This window comes from Buteo buteo, chromosome 7 (genome assembly GCF_964188355.1).
Source record: "Buteo buteo chromosome 7, bButBut1.hap1.1, whole genome shotgun sequence".
Classification (NCBI taxonomy): domain Eukaryota; kingdom Metazoa; phylum Chordata; class Aves; order Accipitriformes; family Accipitridae; genus Buteo; species Buteo buteo.
The window spans coordinates 43,565,602-43,581,571 of NC_134177.1; the positions used below are offsets into that span (position 1 = coordinate 43,565,602).

A 15,970-nucleotide genomic window follows, 5' to 3' on the forward strand; every position below is an offset into this window, starting at 1 on the left:
GTTTTTAATAGACGTCTGCATGCCAGCCTGCAGGAGACTGCAGTTCTGTGTGCATTGATACGGGATCTTATGTTGTCAGGTTACCTGGCGGTACCGGCTGTGATCGGCTCGACGTGGCGGTGGGTGACCAGCACACGCAGCGTGTCCCAGCTTCGTGCCAGACCTGCCACGCCTGAGCCTGCAGAAAGTCTGCACTGGGGGAGTTGCCCCTACAAAATATTTCAGACACATTTTCCTAGGCAGGGTGAGTTTCTATGCAGCATTTTGCACCATGTTCTCGCAGCATTTGTCTTCTGACACTTCTTGCTCAAAAGTCCACTTCCAGTAGCTTGTGGAACCACAGATTTATTGATTTGGACGCAGGAGGAGATTAGGTAAAAACAGCAGTTTGAGACCAAGTCCCTGAGCAAACCACAGCTCAGCATTTACCAGGGAGCCTGTGGCGGTCTGCAGGGAGCCTGTCCCCACCCTGGCTGGTGCCAGGGCCCTGTCCCTGCCCAGAAAGGTTGCCGGGGGGCCGCTGAGCGTGGCCACGCTGGCTGTGGGCCCTGGCCCAGCCCATCGCTCGCTCCTCTACGATGCTTTACCTGCTGCATTGCTCTATGCCGGCAGCCACAAGCTGGCTGGGAGAGGCTGTGCCGGCTGGGCTGCGAGCAAGTGCCATGTGTTGCTTCAGTCCCTGGTACGTTCCCGGCCCCGGAGGCTGCGGGCAGCTCACCCAGCCCGCCCGGCTGGTGCTGAGCTCTGGAGGGGGCATCGCTGTGGGCTGAGGCCGGCTACGGCAGCAGGGCACCAAATCTGGGCTGCCCCTGCCCCTGCGAGCAGCGATGCGGCCGGAGCGGGGAGCGGGCGGCGTGCCACCCGTGCCCCTGCTCGGTATGCAGCAGAGCACCTCCCTGGCACGTCCCCGCAGCGAGCTGGGAGGGCACGGGGGCTGCCACGGTCCCCCGGGGGTCGGGGTAGCCCTGCTTCCCTCTCCGCGGCACGCCGGGGATGCGACGCAACGGGACCGCGGCTCCTGACCCCGAGCGGTGACCTTCCCCGCCTCCGGCGAGGTCTGGCGAGGACCCGAGCCCGCTTTGGCAGGGAGATGGGGCGAACGGGTGCGGGGAGGTGGGCTTCGACCCAACTTGCGTTTCGCTTCCCCCCGGGGCGCGGCGGGGCTTTGCTGGGGAAGGGGCGGGGGGCTGGCTGCCCACGCTGGCGGCCATGCGGCCGGGGCGGCGGGCTGGCCACAGCCCTCATTCCTTCGCTGCTGGGTACCGCTTTGTTGCTAGCTGGTGACATCACCCGAGAGCCCACCCCCTGCCTCTTATCCGTCTCTCCGTCTCGCTCATTTATTCACAGGCAGCGCTGGCAGGATCAGGGGCTGCGCGAGAGCCGGAGCTGGCGGCAGCAGCATGCGTGCGGCGTCTGAGGTTCAGGGTGCGAGAACCACGTAAGGTGCCCGCCGGAGCCTCCCCCCTCACCTACCTCCGCTTCCCCCGGCAGAAACTTCACAGCTCCCTCACGCACGGTCCGGGCTTCTCCGGGGGGGCTTGGCACCGACAGCCGCATGCATGACACTCCGAAAAGGAGAGAAAATGACCATAAGTATCCAGGAGCACATGGCTATTGACGTCTGCCCCGGCCCCATCAAACCCATCAAGCAGATCTCCGACTACTTCCCCCGCTTCCCCCGCGGGCTCCCCGCCACCGTCGGCCGCAGCGGCACCCTGCGCTCCGCCGTCAGCCAGCCCTCCGTCAGCCCCGCCGAGGCCCCCCGCGAAGAGGACGAGGACGTGGACCAGCTTTTCGGGGCGTATGGCACGACGCCCGCCGAGCAGCCGGCCAAGTGCCAAGCGCCCGAGGAAGTGGTGGACCCCGAGGGCTATGAGTCCGACGACTGCAGTGAGTTCCTAAGTTTCCACGGGAGTTTGCCGGGTGCTGAGGGCAAGGGTGGGTCTTAGGACTGGTCCCCCATCTTGCTGCTTGAGCTGCGCGCCTTTCCCGGCTGCCGGCCGCGCTGTCCGTTCCTGGGATTACACTGCAGCAGTGACAAGCCCTCTGCTCTAGCCGGGGAGGCTGTCACAGCATCGCTCCGGCGCTGCCCGTGGGTGGAGGGAGGCCCTGGGAGCGTCCCTGCTGCAGCCAGGTTGGCCGCTGAACCCAAACTAGGGAAGTCTCCCAAGAGCCACCAGTTGCTGTGCTTTGCTGGTGTGGTTGATGCACTTCTCTGCCTCGTCCCTGCTCGGCTCCTTGCCTCCGAAGGCTGCCAGCTGGGTTCAGACCCTTCGGTTAATCCGTCTCGGTGGTGCAGCCTGCTCCAGCCACCCTGCTGATTAGCTGGCGATACGCTCCAGCATCGCCCGGCTCCAGATCGGGGAGATTTGTTCAGAATGACATCTGCACGGGAAATCTCTGCCCTCTCCCTCGGCAAACTCCAGCGTGTCATTCCTCACCCTCCAGCCGCAGACAGAGCCCTGCATGAGACCAGGGGGGGCTTTTGAACAGAAGGCTTTGGTTCTGGTAGATGCAGGTGTTTGCAGCGAGGTTTAACCCCTCCCCACCCAAAACGTCCTTCCCACCCGGCTCAGTGGAGCTTGCAGGCTGCAAAGCAGCTGCTGTCTGGCTCTGCCAGCCACGGTGGCCGGGATAGTGTTGCTTTCCTTAAGGTCGGTTAAAACCCAAGGTCTCAGCCTTTAGGGGCCAGATCCTGCGAGGGGCTGAGCGCAAAGTTTGAAGCCGGGAGGTGCCGAGGAAGGGAGTCAGTGCTGCTGAGCGGTGCTGCGTGCTCGTCCTGGGGGAAGGGGGAGGCTGAGCTCCCACGACGCTGAGCTGTTTACGGCCCAGCGCCGGGCAGGCGGTGGCTTTCCCTGTGCAAAATGTCACAGCCCTGCCTCGGCATCGCTCCCTCGCTGCCGGGCAATGGGCTGGCCTGGGCTGCTGCCATCTATGCCGGACCCTGGAGCAAGAGCCCAGGGAGAGCTCCCCGAAGGACTGTGCTTGCTACAAGGTGGCACGGCTGTCCCTGTGCCCCCTTTTGCCTGCTGACCACCAGCTATAGCTCCGGGAGAGGCTGAGGCTCTGGGTCCAAGCCCCAAACGGGCGCTCCCTCCCTCCCCATCCCGGTGTCAGGGTCACGCTCCCTTTGGAAGAGGCGAGAGCCTCTGCACGCCCAGAGAGAACATCTCTGCTAAGCTGCGTTTGTCCCAGCAGGGCAGTTAACAATGACTTTAACTGGATTTGGGTTATTTGCTGCTCTAATTATTAGATCGTCTTTGCTCATCCCGGCAATAGAAATGGGAGCAACTGGGCTTCGGGGGCAGAGGTGTGTGTGGGAGCCAAAGCGCTTGGGGCCCTGGGGCGCAGCGCTTTCACGGCTGACTCGCAGGGAAATTGCCTAGGGTGCTGCATTTTGCATTTACCCCCACCAGCGATGCTGGAAGCAGCTTGGCTCAGTGCCAGGGGCCGGCGGGTGTTTGTCTCACCCCGGCTGGTGTTAAGAAGAGTGTTTCTTGCAGCGTAACAGGTGTCAGGCAAACTGCTGAGGCTGTTTTGCCAGATGTGGTGGGTTTTCAGCTGGCAAAGGCACGGCGGTGCCGGGAGCAGAGCGGGGAGGTGGGACTGCTGGTGTCACATCTCTGGGGACAGTACAGGATGGCCCCGGCGGCTCTCAGGGCACTGGTTGGCATAAATGTGCAGGATGAAACTGTCACTCCTCCATGTTTAGCAGCCAAGTCGCAAAGCCAGATGAGGGCTTGCTGGCCCCGTTTCCCAGGTGGGGAACGGGGAGGGGATTCGTGCAGCCTGACTTGAGCCATTGGCTGTGCTGGGGAGAGTCTTTCAGCTCCCCCACGTCCCTGGCGGGTGATTCAGGGCTGTTGCATTAGTCACCTGCACTAAATTTCCCCTGGGGAACCTGTCTCCGCCTGTACAGCAGAAGAGAGTTGGGGTTTAGGTGGTGTCAGTTCCCTCGGGTGACACGCGGGGTTCAGGGATTTGACCGAGGTCTCTGGGGATGGTGGTGTCGGAGCTTGAGCGCAGCACCCACAAGTCGAGGTCTTGCCGGGCAGGGACATTTCTTGCCTCGCTCCCCAGAGATGCTCCCTGCACAGACCCTGGAGAGGTGCAGCGAGAGGGATTTTGCCATGGCAGGATCCATCAGGAGGAGGAGGAGAGGACGACTCCTTCCCGTTTATCCCACCTGCCTGCGCGTTTCCCTCCTCCAACACCAAAGCGATGGTGCTGGCTGGCCGGATGGGAGGAGTAGAGCTGCCCCTGCCTGGAGAAATGCAGCATTTGTCTGGGTTTCCCCTACACTCGTTCCTGCCCAGGTTTACTTCTCCAGCCTGGTGTTTCTGGGTTTCCAGCAGCACCAAGACTGATGGGTGACGGGGCAGCGTTTCTCAGTCACGGCAGCACTGCAGGGTGGCATCGGGCAGGGGCAGGACCAGAGCTGCCAGCATCCCTGCCCGACCTCCGGCACCCCTGGCAGGGCTGCAGGGAGCCGTGCAGGGTAGGTCCTGCCTGCGCCCTGCTGCAGCTCGCCCAGGCTGGCTCCTTGCACCGCATTTCTTAATCTTTCGCTGAGTGGCGTTCCTGACCCCACCAGCAATCCTGGGAGGTGCCTGCGGAGCCGGCAGGAGCTTCCCTCCTGCAGACGGCCTCTCCCTGGGATGTGGGCAGCCACAGAGCAGGACAGCCCTGGGAGAAGCATCAGTGGCTGCTCCCATTCAAGCAGGGTGGCCTGAGCCAGCAGTTTGGCATCCACAGGGAGGAGAGACACGTGTGTGTGTCTGTGCATGTGTGTGTTTGGTGCTTTGGAAACCCAAGAATCCCAGGGCTGCTGGAGGCAGGTGGGATCCCTCCAGAGATGGCCAGGGAGCCGGCTGAGCTGTGGTAGGGGACCCGCTGACCTGGGCATTCTCCACGGGCAGATGGCACCCGTCGCTGGGAGGCTGATGCAGAGGCTCGAGTTGTTGGCTCTGGGGCATGTGGGGCTGAGGCCGGTGGTTCAGGGCACCGCAATGCAGCGCTGCGGAGCCGGGGAGTGCAGTGCCCAAGGGAGCCGTGGAAGTGCCAAGGAAAACAAGCGTGGTCTCCGCAGGGCAGCCATAACCAGCCTGTTGAATGCAGTGAGTGGCACGGAGCAGGCAGGGCCGGGGAGCTGACAGCAGATAATGAGCGGAGACTTTGGGGCTGGCCCTGGGAGCACTGGGAATCATCCGGAAGCCAGCCTTTCCCATCAGACCTGCCAGCAGCGATGCTGTGAGGATTTGCAGGCTTGTGGTTGGTACCAGGGCCTTTGGGAGACCCCTGGAAGAGGGACTTGTCACTGTCCTGCGCCTCCTCTGTCTCACCTCTGCAGAGATGCTCCGGGACCGGAGCCCAAGCTGTACAGAGCAGGACTCTTCCTCAGCGGTTTTGTTCCCAACGGAGCTGCTGAGGAGGGGGAATGAGGCAGGACCGGTGGGGAAACACGCGTTTGGTGCAAACTGTGCAGAAGGGTGGTTTGGTGCCGTTGGACCACCTCTAGCATCTGCTGCGAGCTGAGAGGACCGGCAGGGATTTGGGGATGGGAAGGAGGGATTCTCTCCTATTGCCTTGGGACACCCAGCTCTCAGTTTATCTGTGGTTCCCCTGGCTGGTGCCCAGGGACAGCAGCAGTGCCCTGTCCCCTGGGGTCCCCAGGCACCAGGGATGCTTCCCACCCAATCTGGCGGCACACTGCCAGGGGAACTCGGTTCACAAGAGAAATCAGCAAATGCCAGCTAGGTGGCAATGTGCCACCTGCGAGGAGTTGGGTCTCGCCTCTCATATCCCCTGATTCCACACAAATCCCTGCCCCTCGAGTGGCTGCGCTTTCCCTTCCACAGCATCGGTGTGAATTTGTACCTGACAGATTATTAAAGGTCTCTGAAATCTCCGCGCAAGCAGCACGGAGGTAGAAACACGGTCCCTCCGAGGGAGCGCTGCCGTGGCTGCTCTCGCTGGGGGACGGCACCGGCGGGAGCAGCCATCCTTCTTCTGTAAGGTGCAAGCAAGTTTCTACCCCTTGAAGAAATGCTCCATTCCCCTGAGCTGCTGTTTGGCTTTGGAGCGAGGCTGTGGCCAGCGCTGGAATTTCCTCCCTCCTCTGTACGTTTTTGGCTCTGGCTTTTCGGATGGGGAGGCAGCCCGAGAGCAGGGGGGTTGCAGCGGGAGCGAGCGTTTCTGGAAGAGCTGCTCCATACTGTTCCTGCCAGTGCTCCAGGGCTGTTTATATATGTACAAACCCAGCCAATTTTATAGCGTGCCCAGCTTTATTCATGGGAGGAGCAGGCTCGCGAGCTCCCGAGCTGCAGCAGCATAAAAATGACTTCTCCAAACTACAGCTGAAAGGCCTGTCCTGGTGCACGGCTGCTCACGACGCCTGCTGCAAGCAACGCCACGGAAGTTATTCTTATTTTGAGCAAAGAAGATAATTAGGCAGGCAGAGCCATCATGCAGATATTAATTACTGGCTGCTTAAAGATGTAAAGAAGAATGAAGGTCTTAAGGGGTGCAGGGTTTGCAAGTCACCTGGCAATGCTTTTGGCCAGGCAGGAGGAGACAGGAGAGACAACAAGGGGAAATGTGCATTGAAACGATGAGGATATTTACTTCTGAAACGCAGCTCCTTAGCATATGCTGCCACTGCTATTTATAACCTTTGAATCGTCTTTTCAATCCAGATAAGGCCAAAAGAAGTATTTTTTTTTACTCAGGAAACTAAACAAACCACTGCTGATTTTGGCAGAGCCTGGCGCATGGTTTTGCCAACCATACCACGACCCAAGCTGCCTACACCAAAAAAACGCGTACAGGTACGGGGCAGTGTTGGACCCCGGGTTTAAGGGCATCGGGGAGCTTGTAGCCCTCCCAGGGGAGACGCAGGGTGTTAACCGAGGTGACTTTGGATTAGCTCCTGTCTGGTTTCCCGCAGGATACCCAGGTATCGGGAAGGTGCTGGCGTGGGATGAGCTCTCGCCCTTTCCTGCTGGCCGCCCCATCAGTGGTCCAGGTGGAGACGGCACATCGGGTGCTTCTCGTCCACCAAGGAGCCTTCAGCCCCCGGAGATGCTCGTTCCCAGGGGGTGGCCGGGACAGGGACACCCTTGAGTGCTGGAGATGAATGCAGGGCACCTGGTGAGGCCAGCACATGAGGGCAAGCAGGGTCTGTCTGGGCATCCCTCCTCCAACAGCGATGGAGGGAGCATATGTGTCGCGGCCTCCAGCGTCTCTGCTAATGAAGGAGCCACATGGCTGCTGGTTAACGAGGGGTGCTTCTTCTGCCTGGCTCTTTCCCTCCCCAGGAGACGATGCCCGGCTGGAGGAGGGAGGTTCCCTGCCCCGCAGTGGCTCTGCCACCCTCATCCCTTCACTGACACCCCTCGCTCCAACGTGCTTGAGCCCAAGGGGTTCCCGGATCTTTCATCTTTGTATTTAACACTGAAGGCAATTTTGGGGGGTTGTTAATTGCAATACTGTATTTCATTAAAGGGAGAGAGAGGGAGAGATTTGAAGGCCATTTCTAAATTGAAATTGCTGACAGTCTAATTGCTGCTGACATCAGGGACCATTTAGTGCTGTAAAACATAATTGCATCTCTGAACTGTTCTGAGCAGATAAGTGTTCCTCTGAACACTCCTCCTGGAGAAGACAGAAGAGCTGATGAGCATCCATCAACCAGCCTCTCAAAGAAGTAGCTCCCTGCTCCAGAGCTTGCCAGGGGCTGGCGCTGTGTCTCCAAAATGAAGAACTATTAATTGCCATAGATTTAAAATGAAAAACCCACAACGAGGCAGGGAGCAGTTGCAAGGAAGAAGAGTTGTGCTCATTCCTCACTCCCGGTCCTGTTGAATTCAACCACATCTGTGGAGCTCCCAAGGAAGGAAGGTCTCCTGCCTGTGTGCTGGATCTGGTCCCTGCTGGGTTTTTGCGTAGGACTGGGAACGTCCTGCCCTGCCTGCAGCAACGGACCAAAGTCCTGTGATGCTGCCAACTGGCAGCATGTGGTTCAGGGGCCGATGGGAATGTCCGTGTCCCAGCGTGGTGTGCTGTCCCTGGGGTACGTCCCAAAACCTTCCACAGGATGCCTTTTTCACGGAGTAGCTCGTGGTGATGCTGACTTCAGAAGCGTTCCGTTTCCAGCTGCCTTTGTCACCTTCCCCGGCTAATGCTGAAACCCGCAGCGTTGCCTGTGGCTGTAGGTTTGTGCCAGAGGTCAGCGCTACCATCAGACCCGGGGGCTTACAGCTGTCAGGGTCTGCACCGCCTCGACTCAGCACCTTATGGGATCCATCCCTGACGAACCGCGCACCCTCTCCCCGCGGAGGCACGCGATTCGCAAGCAGCAGCCCAAGCGGGTCTGCGCACGGACCGGGAGCGCTGTGGGTGCTGGACAAGCTTGACCCTGGCTGCGGAAGGCTGCTGGGACTGATGGTGCTGTTTTCCAGGGGTGTCTCTGGGGACTTCCAGGAGCTCGCTCCTGCATGGAGCAGGGAGTCAGTCCTCGAGGTGCCCTGGCACTCGCTGCCCTGCCGTGTGCCGCCGGACCTGAATGAGGCACTGCTGCACCCCGGGGAGGCAGGAGTGCATGCAGCCACCCGCCAAAGGGATCTTCAGCAGCCTGGCTTGGAAATGGCAAGAAATAATTTCTGTTCCTCCTGAGAAGTCATTTACTGACATTTTACATGGGGCTGTAAGTGCACAGAATTACTTGCTGCCTTTCAGGACCTTTAAAATTATCTCCATTGCAGAGGAAAATTAAAGCAATGGAAGAATAGGGACCTATCTTTTATAGTGCATTAAAAAGTACCTAGTCTGAAGGTTACTGAACCTGTGCTTTCTGTAAAGGAGAGCTAATCCAGACAATCCCCAGCAGTCTTTTTACTGCTCCACTCTGATCTCCCTGGCACAAAATCCATGAGCAGATTATCTTGGGAGCAGCAATGCTGATAAGCAGAGGGACTTAAGGCTTTTGGACTTCTTTTTAATTAGTTCTATAGTGGTTTTTTTTGTGCACACCTCAATTTCTCCTAGTGCAGAGCCTTGCTGGGCTTTCTAATGGCAGTCATGCTGCAAAAGCTTTCCTGAGGTAAGGGAGGTAAGGAGCCCACTCGATCATCACTTCCTTCCCCCGCGGGCTTTGCCAAAGCTTGTGGGTCTGTTCTGCAAGTGTTGGTGCCTCTTCTACGTCTTGAGCATCTCTTGGGCAGAGAAACTCTTCTCCTTGGGGTGTCCCAGGCCACCAAGGTGGTGGATCTGCCACCCTGCGTGGGCTAGGCAAGGGCACGTAGCCTGCAAGGACAGGGGCTAGATAAAGGAGCAGAGCACAGATTTATCACCGGGTTTTGCCTTTCATCCCGCAGGTATAAATAGAAGCTACTTCAGCCTCCCCGTCACCCTGGGCGCTGATGGGAAATGTCAGCAATAAACAATTTCTGCCGACTCCACCAACAAGGGCGGTAGCGGCGCTGCTCCAGGACGTCACGCTGCCCACAGGCGCCAGGCGTGCTCGCCATATCCCACGGCTAAACCCAGAGACTCATCTGCTGGTTATGCTGGCCTCTAATAATTTTGTGGCCTACTGAATTAATCAAAATGCCCAAAGGTCAGTGGGAGAAGAGGCCGCATTCCTGTGCAAGTCAGATTTATTTTCCTTCTTAGAGCCTGTGTTAAATGTCAGACCCTGGCCAGCACTTTCCCATCAATCTCTCCCAATTCATGGAGAGGAAAGAGGGTCAGAACCTGCTAATGAGTTCAGCTCTCCTAATGGTTATTTTATCATTGGAGCGGAATAATTGTAATAATAACATTACATCCTGCCTGCTGTCTGGATTGTGCAAAGCTGCCTTTGTAATGCCTGACAAAGACATTTATTTATATTTTTTTATTTGCAGCCTGTGTGATTAGAGGGCAGCGTTCAGAATAGCCCAGTCGAGTTAAATACGTCTAGTACAGCGCTTCACGTCTAATTGCTGCCCTTTTCTTTTTTAGGCACTTGCTCCCCTAATTAAGAGCACAATTGAGTTGCATCTCAGCTGCGAGGATGGGCGGGAGAAGGAAAGCAATCAAAGAAGGGCGATTCGGCCGCTTTGCGGGGTGCCCTGTTCGGAGCTGGGTGCGTTCCTGGGTGGCTGCTGCAGCCCGGAGGCTTTGGGCCCAATCCTGCTGGCTGGAGACGGCGGATCTCCCACAGCCGGGGCTGGGTGCGCTGCAGGCGGTTTTGCAGGAGGGCGTGAGAACGGTGAGACCCGTGCCGGCGTTCTGGTGTTGGCTTGCCTGGCTGCTCGCTCGGCGTGCTCCCCGCTCCGGGAGCGCGGGGCTGGTTTTCCAGCTGGGCTGTGGTCCTGTGAGGGTTCACAGGTTGTGTGCTGCGGGAGGTGGAGGTCTCTCGCCATCTCCTCAGGCCTCCGAGCATCCCTGGGGCCAGTCTGCCCGGTAGCAGCCGGCCGGGGACGCAGGCAGCTTGAGCACCAGCCTTGTCTCTGCCTTCGCCGCTGTGCCGGATCCGTCAACCGGCAGCGCATCCCCAGGAGGGAACAGAGCCGGAGCGGCTGCGACCGCGCCGCAGGCGCTCTGCTCCTGCGGGAGATGTGTCCTCGGCATCCGCCATCCCGCTGGGTGCTGGCTCTTGCAGCAGCGCTCGCCCTCGGCTCCGTAGCGGCACCTTAGCTGCCAAACCCCAAGTTAGCCTGATCGCTTTTGTCATCTCCATACGGCCGCGTTTTTAAGCAATTAGCACGACACGTTCCGCCGGTGTTTCCGCATCCCTCTGCTGAAGGCAGACCATTCCTTGGGAATCGAGACTCGCCGTCAACAAAAAAAAATCCCTGCGTAGAGGAAAACCTCTCCAGGACTGGAGGAGAGCTGGAAACGGAGCCCAGCAGGGCTGGGGGGGGCCAGGCACCCCCATCCATGCCCTCCCATCTGCTGGCAGCTCTGAGACAAATGGGAACTGCTCAAGGTTTGCTCATGGACTGCCAGTGCTGGGGAGCAGGACCTTCCTTAGTCCTCAATTGCAAAACAAGCGGCTGCTGCTGTGTTACGGTGCTTTTAGGTTTTGCCCGTCTTGCCGGAGCGCGGCTCCCCGCCGCCCTCGCCCCTGGGGCAGGTTGCAGTGCCGAGGAGACAGGAGGCTTTGTCAGTATTTCCTGGCCGAAGTCTGTTTTCACGCCAAGCTTTTAATTTGTTTTATAAATTGCCAGATCCAGCAGGCTAAGCCGCGGGCCCCCTTCTGTGATAAAAATAAAATAACAGCTTGAACTTGGGAGGGCCAAGCGGCGGGGCTGGCAGGAAGCGGCTGATTAAAGGGCAGGTGGAAATGATGAGGCTCCCAAACCGGAGGCTTCATCTTCCGCTCTCGAGCGAAAATGCAGATTTGTTGAGTTTTGCTGACTTGGCTTTCACCCGTGTGCCGTGGAGCCTCCCTCTACACCCACTCCGTCGCGACGGGGCTGGTGCTCCGATGCTGCCGTACGTGGCCGTGAGCTCCCCATCGCTCAGCGCGGGCAGGGGACAGCCAGCCGCCAGCACGCTGGGGCACTGCTATGCTTTCCTCCTCCTTGCGTGATATGGAGCGAGTTTGGCCGGTAATTGCTCTGGAAATACCTGTTTGGGCCAAACCCAGAGATGACGCACAAAGTGTTGCAGGTTTGGGCTCACCTTGTATCATTTCCATCTTCCCTGAGCCCTGGCAGGTAAACCCCACTGATTTATGACTTACCTAAACCGATAGCTAACGTACCATGAAATTACTCCAGAACAAGGGGGGCTACGTTATTCTGGCAGAAATCTCTCTGAATGTTTGCTCTGCTTTGAAGGCAAGATATTTGCTCCGGAGCAATGATTTTTATTTGCTAGCAGGCAAACCTGTAGCTCACTTGCATCTGGGCTGGAAGATTGCTGTGAAATTGCAGCAGGAAGGTTTCAGTGCCTCTGAATATCTGCCGCCTCCCAGGGCGCCTTGCTGCAGAGGCTATTGACGCTGGAAAAAAAACCACCTTATTTCCTGCCATAAAGTTTGTCTAACTTACCTCCCAGGCAGCAAACCCTGCTTTGATATTAAGCAAAATTGTTCTGTTTTTTATTTTGGATTTTGTTTTTTTTCCCTGCTCTGTGTGCGCAGCAGGAAGGTGCAGTTACCTTGGAAACAGCGGTGGGATGCTGCGCGGTGGGAAGGCAGTGCTCGGGCAGACCCCTTTTGGGAAGGCGGGCGCAGAAAAGTGTGGGTTGCCAGGTCCAGAGCCGCCCTGGAAGTTCAAGGCTGGTGGTAGGCGAAGCTGTGCCGGGGGAGATGCTGCTCCGTGTCCGGGCTTTGGTGTGCAAATTGGGTCTGGGAACCTTGGAGAAAGTTAAATCATGTCTTTTGGAAAGCATGTCTTTTTAAGACTTCTCCTCTGCTTTGGATTAGCGCGACATGCTCAGATCGTCCAAAGGGAAAGAATTTCTCAAATCAAATGTACTTTTGCTGCTGAGGCTCTTGTGGTTTGTTCCAGTCTCCTACTCCTTCCCTGTGGTCCCATCCCAGGAGTTGCCCCGTTGCTGCCGTTCCTGGGTTGCGGATGCCGTAAGGGAACGCTGCTCTGATTAAAAGCTGTTGGTGTTTTTCATTTTAACCACAAAAGTATTTCCATTCTCACTGGGTTTAATTTACAGTTTGCAGCCAAATCGGAGCTGGGAAGGGATCCCATCGGTGGCTCATTTGTTTGAAGGTGTCAGTATACAAATACACATTCTGGGAATGCCAGCGGCGCTGGAAGGGGGGAGATGTGCTGACAGCGGGTCTCAGCTGTGTCCCAGCCGTGCCCGGATCTTCCCGGGGAAGAACCTTCAGCTCCTGGGGGATGGGAAGCTGCTGGCTGTGGTGGGGCTGCTGATAGATAGGGGTGACCCGTGTGAAAGCCCACGGAGGCAAAGCCTCTGTGCCGGCCGCAGCGCCTGGGTGAGCCGCAGCCGTTCATCCCTCTGGCTCCTCTCCCAGGGCTGTGCCGGCCCCACCGGCCAAATGTGGGGATGGCCATCAGCCTCCCAGCGTGAAGCCATGTTTCATAACAGGGCTCGCAGGAGGCTGCTTTATGTTTTATAATGTCTGCAGCCATTTCTCTAGCATCTTCACCCACTCCTTTTGTGCTTAGAGGGAGAAGAGCCAGCGTTTGCTGGGCCCTGCAGTTTAATAACATGTTTTCGCCTTTGCAGCCACGCTGGGGACACTGGATTTCAGCTTGCTCTATGATCAAGAAAACAACGCTCTCCACTGCACGATCAATAAAGCCAAGGTACGTCTCGGCACCGGGCACGTGAACCGCAAGGACCAAGTATGCCTGGAGCAGGCTACCTTTGTCTTGCGTTATAGGGCCACCAGAGTCCTGCCAAAACCACGAGGCCAGCTGGGTGCTGTGGCTATGCCAAGCAAATGCAGCGGTGAGGGCAGCGTGTGGGGTGTCCCCCTGTCCCTGCGTTGCGTCAGGGGCTCTTGTGTCCCCGACTGCGGCCGTCCCTTTGCCAACTCCACTTTCATCCCGACCCCCAGTGCTTCTGCCCTCTCCTTCCCCTCCATCCCTGCCTTTCAAGGCATTTCCAGTGGGATGGAGACGGCTGCTCCTCCCCGGGATGAGATGGTTGCAGCTATTGATGCTTTTTAGAAAAGCACCCAACCCGATGTTGTTATTTATTTGACGCTGTGACCGGCTGTCAGTTTATAAATGGCTCTTTTAAATGCTGCTAATCATTGCCACAAAGTGCTCTGCCTCAGCGCCTTTGCTGTCTGCGTGATTGAAGCAATTAAGGGGTTTTTGCACATTTCGGAGCAGAAACGGATAATTGAGGTCCTGATTCTGCTTCTGGGCTTGTGGAAGGTGCTTCTGGCCGCTACTTGGTTCCTCTCTGCTTCACCTGGCACGAGGACCAGAGCAGCGAGGGCTCCAGCTGGGCCCCGACAGTGGTGGGTTGGTGGAAGACCTCAGTTCCTGTAGATCCTGGGAAGAGGTGGAGGGGTTTTAGAGAAGACAGGAGAAACTACAGGAGAACGGGCTTTGAGCTGAACTCCCAGAGAATCAGCCCATGCTGTTTGCCTTTATCGGATGCTCCTCTCCCCTCCAGCTGCAACTGGCTTATTTGCAGCCCCCACCCCAGAGCCCACCGCGCCGCGTGCCGCGAATGCACGTCCCCACCCCAGGGTTCTGCCCGTCTGGAATAAAACCTCAAGCACAAAAGGCTTTGGGGATGAGCGTGGAAGCATCTACCCTGGCAGACCTGGAGCTACTTCTGGCCAGGGGGGGTGAGCACAACACCCACAGCTCCCTGGGCAGGGCTGCCGGGGCAGGGATGAGACAGCCGGCGGGTTTCGATTCCCTCCCTGCCACCCCCCTGCCTGTCGCCCGTGAATTTGCTGGCAGCCTCTGGGTCAGGCTTCCCTTGGTGCGCTTGGGAGCGGTGCCAAGGAGGAGATTTCTAATTGGGTTTGCAGTGGGTGGAAGACAGGGAGGAAGGAGACCTGCAAGCGGCAAGTGATAGATCTAACAGCAGCGAGAGCAAAGGCAGGGCTGACGAAGGAGAGCCCTGGTCTGCACCGTGCCCACCCGACTGGATGGGAATAGCGGTTGCTGACCCCATCCCGCGGGACTGGGGGCACCACACAGCACCAGCATCGCCTCTGCTCGTGGGGTGGGCAGACGCCCCCCCCCCCCCGTTGCTCTGACATTCAAGCGTTCGAGTCCTGTTCATTTCCATTCTGCTCTCATTCTCCCATTTTTCTCTTTTATTTACATTGCCATCTGCTTGCTCTCATTTCATCTCTCGCCTGGGGAAAGCTGCCAAAACTTGACTACAAAAAGGTAAGGGCCAGGACCCCGGCTGCCGTCGGTGGGAGCCGGCATCGGCTGCGTAGATATGAGAAGTAGCGCTGTAGAGGAGGCGATGCGGCGGCTGCGGAGCAATGGGGCCACAAGCACGAGCCACAGCACAGTGCCAGGACGCGCGTTGTCCTTGGACCTGGGCTGGGCTGGCTGGCTGCTGTCTTGGGTACGATGTCTCAGCCCCCCGAGGAAGGTGCTCTCGGGACGTGTGCCAACTCCAGCAGCTCCTGGAGCCTCAGTTGCTGCCAGCAGCCCTTAAAACCTGGACTATTTCAACCACATAAGTGTTTTTCTTTCTCCCTTTGATAACCCCCCAAACAACCCACTCTCTCCCTTTAGATCTTTTTGCTTCTCTCTGTTTATTTTAATCTCCAGCACTTTTATATCTGCTGATGTCCCTCCCGAGTCCCGTTATCAGCTCCTGGGGAGTGGGAAGGGGGTTAGCAGGCTCTTGGAGGCACCAGCAGCAGGTTAAATCCAATCCATTGTGCTCTGCCACCAATTTTCTGCTCTGCAGCCATCAGCTGCGGTGTTGGGCAGGAGGTCAGGATAGCCGCTCCATGCAGGGGGTTTGCCCTGGTGCCGGGTGCCTGGGGACATCTGAGGTATTTCTTGGTGTACTTTCACGGCGGCATCTGCGAGATGCTGAGTGTTTCCAGACCCTCAGGTCAGCCTATATCCCAAGTTTGGATGGAGCTGGAATAGGGAATGAAAGGAGGTTTGCTTTATTGTGGGAAGTGTGAGTGTGGAAGGTGGTAGCTGTGGGGCTACCCCAGGCTGTGTGGTTACACCAGGAGCGAGGCGCTTGGTGCCTCAGTTTCCCTAATAGCGCATAGAGGTGACGTGCCAAGAGATGGATATCTGGAAGCTGCTTTTGCAAGGCAGCGAGCGCCTGGCATCTCTGCAGGCTCTACCGGGGAAGGGAGGGTCCTGGTTCCTCCTGGAGATGAACAGATTAAATGTGGGGCTGCTGTTAGTCCACATCTGGATTGCGAGGCGAGTCCTGCCTCTGCAGGGCAAGGGAAGACCACAGCATGCTCAAGGAGCATCCACCTCCAGCCTTAGCCTCCTAGGACAGTCCTACGCTTTGGTGTTGCCTTCAGCGGGTG

The 15,970-nt window shown here is 57.8% G+C and overlaps 1 protein-coding gene across 1 annotated transcript in view; it reads left to right on the forward strand.

Moving 5' to 3' along the window:
• The first annotated feature begins 202 nt into the window (after window positions 1-202).
• DOC2B (double C2 domain beta) overlaps window positions 203-15,970 on the forward strand; it is a 37,735-nt gene continuing 21,967 nt past the window's right edge. Inside the window, exons 1-3 of the mRNA XM_075032894.1 lie at window positions 203-244; window positions 1,348-1,890; window positions 13,204-13,283. Coding sequence (XP_074888995.1) covers window positions 1,560-1,890; window positions 13,204-13,283 — 411 coding nt within the window. The 5' untranslated portion in view covers window positions 203-244; window positions 1,348-1,559. The remainder of the gene's footprint in view (window positions 245-1,347; window positions 1,891-13,203; window positions 13,284-15,970) is intronic.